Source organism: Macrotis lagotis, chromosome 1, assembly GCF_037893015.1.
Source record: "Macrotis lagotis isolate mMagLag1 chromosome 1, bilby.v1.9.chrom.fasta, whole genome shotgun sequence".
NCBI lineage: Eukaryota > Metazoa > Chordata > Mammalia > Peramelemorphia > Peramelidae > Macrotis > Macrotis lagotis.
Window position 1 is genome coordinate 446,198,135 of NC_133658.1, and position 12,384 is coordinate 446,210,518.

At 33.9% G+C, this 12,384-nt stretch overlaps 1 protein-coding gene across 7 annotated transcripts in view; it reads right to left on the minus strand.

Annotated features, from left to right (window-relative positions):
• Window positions 1–12,384, minus strand: part of SLC25A21 (solute carrier family 25 member 21) — a 918,698-nt gene that overhangs the window by 5,920 nt on the left and 900,394 nt on the right. For all 7 annotated transcript variants that reach the window (XM_074213397.1, XM_074213400.1, XM_074213398.1 and 4 more), the window contains 2 exons: window positions 3,416–3,597; window positions 2,574–2,626 (listed from right to left, as the gene is read on the minus strand). In XM_074213397.1, the coding sequence (XP_074069498.1) occupies window positions 2,574–2,626; window positions 3,416–3,597 (235 nt within the window). The remainder of the gene's footprint in view (window positions 1–2,573; window positions 2,627–3,415; window positions 3,598–12,384) is intronic.

The following is a 12,384-nucleotide window of genomic DNA, read 5'->3' on the forward strand; positions in this document are numbered from 1 at the left end:
TGAATGCCAAGCATATTACTTAAAACTATAATACCAAAATGACTGACATATATTTAGACAGAATGGAAGTGAAACTATAAGGCTAGGAATTTAAGGCTTTATTTTATTTATCCTGAATAGAAAAATTTATAGACATGATAGTTGTATGAGGGATTTGAAGGGTAGACATTCTTACTATAGTAAATCTGAGGTGCTCAATGTTGCCTTTACTCACACTCATGTAGTAAACTACCAGAAGTTTACATTACATATATTTTGTACAGAATCTATATAACACTGGGTGGGGGGGGGGAGGTTGTAGACTTTAATCCTTTACTTTTCAGGGCAGAATAGAACTACAGTCTGATCTGAGTTCATTTATATGTACTGCCATGCGTTTTTTTTTTTATCAAACTTGTGGCTCCATATACTTCTGTATCCATATACATAAAATAATTTTTATTTATGAATAATCTTTTTCTTCTAGATTTCACTCAAGGGCAGCACTCCTAATTTATCATCAGTAAATTCATATTTCAGAAGGGTAGCAAAAGAAAAATCTCTTTTTCTTCTATTATAATTATATATTCACAAAGGAAGCCAAGAACATCTAGAATTAGATGACCCAGACAATGTTAAGAGATTAATGAGATCCTAATAATGTTAAATTGGGCAGGAGTTAGATTGGGAATGCTTAAGCAGACTAGTAGAAGAAACAGATAAGAAGTTAGATAGAATTCTAGCCCTAATCTGAGTCCTGTTTTTTTTCAGTTACTAGTTGCTTGACCTGGGTGGAACAAATCTTTTAACTGTTCTGGGCCTAATTGTTCTTATCTATAAAATGTTTCTTATCTAGGTAATCTCTAGGGACAACCTGGTGATTTTTTAGCCTAGGAATAATCATGTAAGTCATATGCCCTTTTCTCTTCCTAGAATAGAATCAATATCATATACACCCCAAGGAAGTTTCATTTTAATTTTCTTTGAAATGAAGCTTTTACTATGGGAACAAAAGAGGGTAGATTCTTTCAATAGGTATCCAGTCATTTAAAACTTTGCTTAGGCTGAATAGTAAGTTAAAAACAATCTCCCTGATTGATTTTAACACCATAGCAATTGAGAATACCTCATGGGAAAAAAAAATCAAAAGCCAACTACACATTTGGAAATAAACTTGGGTTAAGATTATTTAAGAGTTTTAGATTAAGTTTCCACTCAATTACCACTTTAGCTAAACTCTCCCTGGTCACCATTCCTTTTAGGCCCAAAGTCTAAAGTAACAACTGTGTGGTGAAGGAAAATGTAATGTACATGCAAAGTAATTTCTAAAAACATCAGCATTCTTTACTACTGTGTTAGTGTTTGGAGTAGTGAAAATAAGGCATGTGGCAAAAATCCATGTTCAAAAGCTTGTCTGAAGAAGAGATTTAAGGAGAGATTTGAGGTAGGTTAGGGGAAACAGCAGAGGAAGAGCTTCCTGAATAGATGAAAATGTATCATGATTATTCTAACCAGGATTGGATGTGGAAAAAAACAGATTCATAAGTGGAGTCTCAAAGTCTTTTAATAGGGATGACTGATATAGGAAGGCGACAAATTAAGAATAGAAGAAGGTATTGGAGTAATTAATTTTATTACCAGGGTGGGTTAGTAATTGATATGTGTGGTCTAGTGTATACTTTTGCACTTTTTCATAAAGATGTATATAATCCAGAACTACTTGTCCAGGGTTGAATCCAGAGGGATGATATTATTGTCTGTTTACATAGGGAGAGCTGACTTTCCTTGTTAGATATAATTCCTGTTTGTGTTGTATGTGTAGATTTCACTCCTTAGGTAAAGAAAATCAAGAATTTTCACACAGGTGTTCCTGGTCTAAAGACTGAGACAAGGAAAGGTCATATACCTTTATGTCTTGTTTAAACTGAAAAAATATAGGTAAAGTACTTAACTTAGAGTGTTACATTATTATAATAAGGTGAATTATTATTATTTAGGCAAATTATAGGAAATAATTGTCATCTTTCTTCAGTCTGTCCTTTTTCTGAAGTTATGATGATGAACTATGATCTGACTTATAAAGCCTTCCTGCAAAGGGAAGTAATACTGTTCTAAGGCAACTTGATATCTTTTCCTTTATTCCTTTATTCCCCCTCTTTACTCCAACACTTTTAATGGTTATTCTATGGCAATGGAGGAAACACAGGACCCAAGAATAAACTGGGAGCAGAAATATTTTCTTGATGGGATACTTGTATTTGTGCTGAAGATCTTTTCTTCAGTAAGAAGTAACTATATACTTTAAGGCAGCCCAAGCTCTTAACATTTTGTGGGGTTTTTGTATTTATTTAACCTGGTGTTTGGCTTCAATCAGGACTTCAGCAAGGTTATAAATATTTCTTTTAAAAAGTTATAGACAAGTATCTTAAAGACTCACAATTTTAAACCCTCAAGGGTTTCCTTTTTGTTTACACTGTGTTTGCTATTTGGGGAATTTTTATTGTGTTGATGATAGAGATGAAAGATATATTTTTTCAAGAAAAGATATTAGAAAAACAAAGAAGGAAGGATAGAAATAAGGGATTCATCATTACCTGGTCCAAGTCTCATTATCTTGGGAAGCAAGCCTTTGTACAAAGCAAAATACCTATAATCAGAAGAATTGAGAAACCTTTTTATTCTGAAAACAAAATGGGATTGTGTCTAGAAGCTAGCCCTGCACTTAAAAGTAATCATTTGAAATTACACATACCCAAAGCCAGACAGTACCTGTTTAAATGGCCTATGCAGTCAATTGGATAAGGAGAAAGAGTTAATCAATGCTCCATTTCCAAATCTTTCCTTATCCTGTCCAATCAGAAACATGCCTTTAATCAGCAAGATGGTTTTTCCTTTCAAGAAAAGTCTTATTTTCAAGACAGCTCTTACATGGGCAAAAATGACTTCTATAATTGATTTTTAAAATCTCCAAATCAATCCTTGCTTATGACCAAAATACATATAGGTCAAAACAAAAACATTACTTTTTAGCTTAAAAGAGACATAGAAATTACAGTTCTAAGACATATGGTCTCATACATCTCATATTCACCCTCATAGAAGTAATGGTAAAGGTTATATTTTAATTTAGATATCAGTCAAAAATTTAAATTTTCTGGCCTTAACTAAAAAAAAAAGCACTACCAACATGATATGAATATACAAGTAAAATGCTCATCTGTACTGTGGCAGAACATAAACTTTGATGGTGTCAGAACCCTTTACAAACATCAGAGGATTCTCTCTCACTTTAGAGTCAGTTTCTCAGATAGAGCTCCACAGATGCATATACAAAGCAAAGGGTTTTATAGCCTAATAAAAATGGAAATAAAATACAGTTTTTACAATAGTTGAACAAAACCATAGACTTTTGCTATTATTAAAATAAGAATGTTACCCTTCTTCCTGATAGATCGTTGTGATTGTTTTAAAACAGGTTATATATTTGATCTCCCCAGGAACTGGTTGTGGCCCTTGAATCCTACTTTTGGCAACATCAAAAGGAACATTAATGATTGAGGCCATTATACCAGAGAGAAGACCAATCCCAAATTTTCTCCCAAACTCCAAGGTTGGGTCCTAAAAGAAAAGAAGAATTAACTAACATAAAAAGGAAACAAAAGCCCCTAAATATGTTTAACACCATAAAGGAATATGTACTAAATAAAAAACTCACACTACCCAACTTGAGTGCATACATGCTAGCCCAGAGGAACCCGTTAGAAATTCTCGGCTGGAACTTGTTTTCTTGACAATCCCATTGGCTATGTTTTTACACATGGTCTAAATTGCTGAAGTACACATTTCCTCACACAGGATTTATAAACACAGTTCATAAAGAAAGACTGGCATGGCATATGGGGATGATTTGTATAATTGGGCTTCACAATGTACTTAGTATTACTGTATCAAAACAGGAGAAATCCAAGCACACTATTAGCTAATTGGCCAGAATATTTTACAAATGACAGCAACTTCCACCATGAAGCCTACTAAAATGCTCATTTGTGTGTTGGACCCCCAAATGTTAAATTAAATAAAGGCTAATCTCAGTCTGCTGTTATTCCCCTCCAGGTTTTTTGCATTTATTTTCACGTGTAGCTGATCCACTGTACTAGGAAGTACTAGCTTCCTGTTATTAACAAACCAACATGGGACGGCTGCAAAACAGCCTGTGACATTCTGTGCATTATAAACAGTAGTAGTAAGTCACTGAGGTAATTGGCTGAAGAATTTACAACATATTGTTTCTGAATATACTCTACTTTGGTGGGGAGGAAAAAGAAGAGGAAAAAAGCAAAAAATAGAATAGAGAAAGAAATTTTAAAAAGAGAGAAAACAAATATTTAAATTTTTTTTCCTCCACTTGAATTTTGGTCCTTCAAATTGGTTTGATTTGATTTCATTTAACTTGCTTCCCTCCCCTAGTATGCTTTCTGACATCAAAGTACTTAATTAGGGCTTATGTGGGAGTCACTTTCAGTCAGACAAATTCTTAGCCTATTTTTATGCCCAGCAGAGATCACATTAAGTTCCTTTATAATGAATTTGTTGAGAAGATCTAAGAAGTTTTTAAGCCCTCATTTTTGCATTGTAGGTTGGGTAACAATTTTTTTCACAAAATATTCCATGTCCCTTGTCTTACGTCTGTTCTAAGGCAATAGTTCAGAAGATTCTTTACATTTCATCAGTAAACAGAGAAACAAATAGAGTTTATGCCATGAGATCACTCAGTTCAACAGAATGCCCTAGAGAGGTAAAGTACACCTGATTTCTACTTTAAAAACAAAAGTAAACAAAAAAGTTTAAACATCATATATTTCTTGAATCTATAAGAGAAGACAACATCTATGTTCCCCCAAATTTCATTTCAACCTATATTCCTACCCTTTGGAAATCCCTAAGTGCCTAGGAATGTAACACGTAAAAGGTTCTGTAAGACTTCTTGAGCCTGGGCCATATCTATATGCTTTATAGGTTTAAAGGTGTTCCAACAGCAAAAGCAATGCTTTGACTGCAGCATAAGTGAAATGTATTTAAATAATTTTTTTTGGTTTTGTTTTTGCAAGACAATGGGTTAAGTGACTTGCCCAAGGTCACACAGCTGTGTGAGTCTGAGTGTCTGAGGCCAGAGTTGAACTCAAGTCCTCCTGATTCCAGGGTCAGTGCTCTATCCACTTAGCTGCCCCTTAAATGCTTTTTAAAAGAGAAAAACGCCTTCCTACTACCACTTTATTGTTTTTAGTAGTATGTTGTAGTCAAAAAAAGTATTAGACTTCGGGTCAGAAGTTCTGTGTTTGAGTTCCAGTTCTGTGGCTTACTTACTTACTTACTTACTTACTTACTTACTTACTTACTTACTTACTTACTTGAGCAAGAGCACAAGATCTCTGATGCTCAGTTTGCTCCTCTTTAAAATACCTAAATACCTATTCTTCCTTCTTTCTAGGGATATTGTGGAGACTAAATAAGATAACAGATTTGAAAATTCTTTCAAAAGAGTTTTTTTTAAATATTTTATATAGTTATCTTTTTACAATATTATTTTGTAATAATATGAATTTTGTAACATTAGCATTGATGTTGCAAGAATCCCAAGGTATTATTCAAATAATCTCATAGCATTGGTATGACATTATAATAGCTAACATTTATATGATGCTAGGAGAGGCAGTAGAGTGGGATGAATGGAGTTTTGGAATTGTAGCAGAGTGAGACAATCAAAAGAACATTAGCTCTGGAAGCAGAAAGTCTTGGTTTCAATTTTATCTCTGATAATTAAAGTTTATTCGATCATGGGTGATTAAGTCATTAACAATCAAACCATCAAAATGCTCATTATCTTAAAATAAAAAGCTATGAATACTTACACTTACAATTACTTTATAGTTACAGAGCCCTTGTAATTTGAATCACCTTTGAGGAACGAACATAGCTAAAATAACTATCCCCATTTTGCTCATGATATTTTTTAATTAAAAATATTTTATTTGTTTAAGTCAATCTTCTAATCTTCCTTCTCCAAATATTTCCCCCTACTTAAAAACACAAGGGAAAAGATTCCCACATTGGATATGTCCAAAAAATATACATTAATTTTCCAATTTATGGGAACTTTCTAGTTTATTATTTTCTGACATCTCAAAAATGCTATAAATATTTTTGTATATCTTGAGTTTGTTTTGCTTAGATCTAAATAAGGAAACAGGAGGGGAAGGGGAGAAGGAACGTGTAGGAGAATTTAGAGTAAGGGTAGGGAAGGAGATGAGGGATGCCAAGGCCAGAGAAACTAAGGATTACTGTATCCTTATTGTATGCTTGCTATATTTGGACAAAATAAAAGTAAAGTCTTTTGTCAATGACTCACAATTGCCTTGTATTTTCTGTAATATTGGGATCTGGGGTTAGAGCACCTATAACAGTTTTTTAATAGTGGGGCTGCTAAAGTATGTGTCTATTTTTTTTTTGACCTGAAAGATCTGGATTTTGGCTATGATGTTTCTGGGAGTTTTCATTTTAAGGTTTCCTTCATGAGGTGACCACTGGATTCTGTCTGCTTTACCCTCCGGTTCTAAGTGATATGGTCAATATTCTTTTAAAATTTCTTGAAATATGATACTTTTGGTCATAGCATTAAGATAATTCAATTATTTTTTTCTTTTAGATCAGTTCTTGTCACACTTGTGAAGATTGAGCTGGTTTTGTTGCTGTTTTCTTAGGATCTTGAGTGTTGTGTTCTCAGAATGATCTGATCCAGGGCAAAAGTCTGATCACTGCTCCCTTGTTTTGAGGTCTCCAAATTCCTTGACTTGATTTATCCCTTGTCAACCATTTGGAAAGCTCCATGGATCCAGAGCACACAATTGCAGGCTCCCCTTTTCTGGGATTCATATCTTGGCTATTTCTTTGTAGTCTGGGCTACCTATTTACCTTAGACCTTGATCTGTACCTCAAATCTTAACCATACTGCTATAGCTTCTAGACGTCTTCCATTTTCAGTTTCCCACTTAGGCTCCTCTACCACCACCAGGGGGCTTTAACCCTTTATGAAAATCCTCTTTTCAGTCTGTTCTGAATCTGTGACCTACTCCTAGGAAGTGGCTACTAGGGAGTGGAAGACAAAGCTGACATTTGGCACCTCTCTGGAACCTCCTCTTACCCTGTGTGAAGTCTCTCCCAAAGTACTAGGATGTCACCATCCCTATTGTGGATTGACTTCCCTATCTGTCTCCTTATGCTGAATGGGGGCTGGACAAAAGACTCACTTGAACTTTTTATGGACTTGCTCATCAGGATTGGGCCTAATGTATTTTCTAAATCTGTTTGGAGAAATTTGTGGCATGGAGCTCACCACATTGCTTACCACCACTCTGCCATCTTGCTTCCATCTTCCCTGACCCCTCATAATGAATAGTTTTTTCCAATTTTTAGTACCTTTTGTTTTAAATACCACAATTATTTTCTGTTATGTACCATTCTCATCCCAACTTCTACTCTCAAAGGACAGTCCTGAATTAAAAAGAAAAAAAGTCAAATAAAATCAAATGTACATAATGATCAGTCTATGAAAATTTGCCATGTTTGCCATTTGCTTTAGTAAGATTAGGTAGATCAATCAATAAACATTTGTTAAATGTCTACTATGTGCCAGAAATGAAAGCAAATTATCAGAGTTATTTCTATGGTGATGGTTGAAATTTGAAGTAGGAAATTATTTTTAGAAAACCTAAAAAAGGACTTCATTCTCTTGGTCAACAATAATCATTTCAAAATTTACATTGTGGTTTTGTTTTTTTTCACTTGTGACTTATGACTTAATTTGTAATTTGACATATTTAGGTCGATGACCCTGAATGATGAGAGTCTTGTAAACTTTATTGTTGTTGAGTTGTATCAGTAGTATCCAATACTATGTGATTCCATTAGGGGTTTTATTTGCAAAAATACTGGAGTGGTTTTCCATTTCCTTCTCTAGCTCATTTTACAGATGAGGAAACTGAGGCAAACAGTATTAAGTGACATATCCAATGTCACACAGATTCTGAGGCCAAGTTTTGACTCAAGAAGATGAGTCTTACTGACTCTCCAGACCCACTTTGTTACTCAAACCTTTTTTTATACTTGCCAAATATCTTCCACCTCAAATTGGGCATATGTCAAGAGAAATGAGGATACAATTTTATTTCTTATCACTTTTCCTCTCAAAAGTAATAATCATTCTGGAAATGAACATGTCCACACCTAATTAGAAGGAATATCTAGTGAAATGCTCTTAGATTTCAGGTGCTTTTGACTTTAACATTTTTATCAATAACTTTAATAAAGACATAGAATGTGTACTTGTCAAATTTATAGATGATACAAAATTGAGAGATATCACAATAAATGATAAAGTCAGGATACAAAAATAAATATCAACTGTCTCAAGTACACAGTATTAGCCAGATCAACAACTGAAATTAAAAATATAGGGATTTTAAATATAAATATAATTTAATATAAATTTAAATATAATATTAGTCAAATGTATGACTTATGTGCTCTGAAACTAAATTAATAGAGTTACAAAAGTAGGTTATTATATTTTTACATCTTGTGTTGATTAGAACTGTATTCTATTATGGGAATTGTTATGGTTACTGTGTTCAGTATGCTACTCTAAGAAGAAAGACAAAATGGAATGGGTACCGAGGATTGTGAAACAATTTAAAAATAATTGAAGACCATGTCATGTAAGGATAAATCGAATTAAATATAGATAAGCCTGGTGAAGAGATAAATTATTTTTAGTAGACATGATAGCTACTTTCATGTATTTGAAGGGTTGACATGTAGAAGAGGCACTAGACTTATGCTGCTTAGCCCCAGAGAGAAGAACAAGGATAAGAGAGTAGATTATATAGGGAGGCATATTTAAGCTCATTTTAAGGAGAAAAAAATTTCTAACAATCACAGCTAGTCAAAATTAGAATGGGAATCTTGGGAGGTACTGAGTTCCACTTTATTAGTGATATTAAAATAAAGACTAGGTGACCATTTGTCAGAGTAGATATACGTTTAAGTTGCTACTAATGCTATCATCCTTGATGAATCCTTATTGGCACTGTGGCCTGTAAAGATAGATACATTATGAACTGAATTGGTATTTTGCAACTAGAAGTCTCAAATTCTTCTGCTCTGGAATATAGAATATTCTAAAAAAGGTGTTGTGACTCTTAGGAATGACTTAATAGACAAATGAAACTCTATTACTGATTCTTTCTTTGAATCTTAGCATAGGGCCCCTGGATTCCAAACATTCAGTAAATAAATAACAGTCCAGTGGATCATGTCCTTTGGTTTGAAAAGGTTTCCTTCAAAGTTTTCAAAAGGTTCTTCATGTCACAGTTACCATTTCATAGTATTGAATTTCAAAACAAAACAAACAAAAAAAAACTATATGGTGAGTTTCAGGGACCTAATTTCATCACAGAGAAAACAAGTAGGAATAAGAAAATAGCCTGAGAGAATTTCTCTTTATCATTTCACCTGTGACTAAAAATATATAAGAAGGGAAAGAAAATTCAGGGATCATCATTATGAAGTCAAAAAGGAGGAAATACATTTTTTTTTCTAAAAATAAGGTAATCTTAGTGATAAGTATTTCTTTTATTCATGGCTCTTGGGTCCTTATACTGACTCATTTCTCTTAAGAAATTTTGCAAGCTCTTTAAACAATAATAATAAGAACAACCTTGTAGTACCTTATGGTTGACAGACTGATTTATATGTTTTCCCTTTTGATTTTCACAAAAATACCATGGAGCATATTCACTGAAATCAAGTTCTATGACTCTAAAATACTTTTTTGAAGTATTCTTTCCTTTATGCCATGCTGACTGTTTGAGACAAGAAAAGTCTTTCCTGTAATGAAGATTGGAAGGGTAAAAGAATCAAAACTGGAAAAAGACCTAGAAATCATCTATTCAAAATCCCTCATTTTAAATATAAGGAAACAGGCATAGAGAGACAAAATGTGGCTGCATGCCTGAGGCACTGGGACCATGCAATTGCCTTTAGCATCTAAACTCATTGTTTTCTCTAACATCTCTGATCCATGGGCCTCTCTTAGACATAAATTGTGTACCCCATCAAAGACAACCTATTGATAATCTTAACTATGCTGAAGGAGAGTGGCACTGAGGTACCCAGTTGAATAAATCAAGGATCAATATATGAAACCTACATCCTCCCACTAGAGACTCCTTCATACCAAAGAATTGTCACAATATTATACATACATATGTATGAGTATATGTCCAAAGGTGCATACATTTATTCACACATGCGCATATGCAAGCTGAACCCCAAAGACTATGGATTTGAGACTCTATCTTTACTGGTAGAGATCAGTGCCTTGGGCCTGCATAAGGGGTGGATTGGATTTGTCAAGAATGGGAGAGAAAAAGTGCTAATCTTTTCAGTCTCTTCTCGTTCCTAGCTTTCAGAGAGAAGTATAATGCCAATTCACAATCCTGTATCCTATGCCCAGAGTGAAAAAAGACTGAGAAGAAGCTTACATAAGAGGAACTCACAGTCTCCATGTCCCTATCTACCATGAGTTCCATGAGAGAATTTGTGGAACTTCCCTTTGGTGAGATATAGGACTCTCTGAGAAGTTACCTCACTTTCATTAGAAGAGCTTCTTTAATCTACATTTTTTGGGATACATTCTTATTCATATATTTGCTCTGATTTATGTTTTCATTTGACTTCTCTTTGCTATTTGCTATGTGTGTTTACTGTGGAACTGATTTTTGTTGAGAAAGGAGTCAATCTTAGAATATACATCTTGGAACTCCCTTTTTTCCAGTAATAAATAAGGGTTTAACTTGAACTTAAATTCATTAGGGAGAAATTAAATTTAAGGGAGAAGACAGATAAAATTTCAGTTCAGGAATCCCTTTCTTTGAGGAGAGCAGAGAAATAGCCTCTAGCTCTAACTACTTGTTTCCCCTTATGATAAGAATGAAAGTCTCCTTTGGAGGAAACACTTGAGATGTTCTTGACCTAACCATATACCCTTAAATATGTACAACATGTGCATATACACATATGAATATGTATTTATATATATTTCATAAGTATGTTATATAAATTACATACACATACACACATACACTTCACACATTGAACAGTTCTTTCAGATAATCTTAAAATTCTAGGGGCATTTCTTGGTTTGCATTTGTCCCTGTCGTGGTGCTTCATGCTACCTCTTAGCTAGTTGGATATGTTTATATCAAGTTATGGGGAGGAGGACTTCTTATTTATCTTATTTAGTAATTTAAGAAAAATTCCCAAAACAAAAAGCTATATCTCCAATCACATGCAAATATGATAGAGGGGACCTGTACCTCTACTAAGGCAATTAGATAATGGTGACTATTATACAAAGAAAATATCAACAAGGGAATTCTTCTGTATTTTCCTTTTTTAATGAAAGAAAAATCACTTTAAGGTCCCCCAAATTCAATCATTCCTGATTAACTTGAAGACAAACAAGTTCTAAAGAACAGGCCTCTCCAATACACCTGCTTAATGATCAGAAATAGTTTATTCTTTAATTTTCTGGAGTAGAGTGAGGTAGATATACCTCCCAGTAAGAAATTGCCATCATTAGAGGCATTACCAAAAGCACCACAAGAAGCATGAAGGTCAATCTAGGTTCATCAACTCTTCTGCACTGCTCATTCTCTACTTCAATAGGATCATACTGTTCTGATTATAAAAGACCACTGATTGTTCTAGGTTGGGTTTAACTTAAAGCAGTTCCCTGGTAGTTTATGTTTTCCTTTGCAACAAAATGAATAACTCAAAGATTCATTGAAATATTAACAAAAGATTAACTTGAACAGAACAGAAAGCTATTCAAAGAGGGTAGGCACCAAGGATACCTCAATGAATTAGCCAAGTGAAGCTCCCTCATTTCCTAAGTTCCCTTTAGTTTGTCCAACAACCAAAAATCAAAGAAAACCTTGAACCTCTTGTCACTCTTTTGTACCAGTGACTAGGAGGTGATATCGGTAACCCCAACCTTAAGTTTTTTGATACAATCAAGATTAAAGGATGGTTTCAATACTATATAAGGAAAAAAATTAATGCTTCATTCAAGGAAGAACACATTAAGATATTGCTTTCACATATCTTTGTCAGTGATTTATCTAAAATGGTGGTAATTATAGTTTAAAAATGTGAAATATATTGAAGTTCTACATGAAGCATATGATTTGGTATAAAGAATGATGAACTGAGAGAAAGCAGGAACTTGTGTCCAAATTTTGCTTTTCACACCTACTTTGATAACTGATTATGAACAATCCCATATTT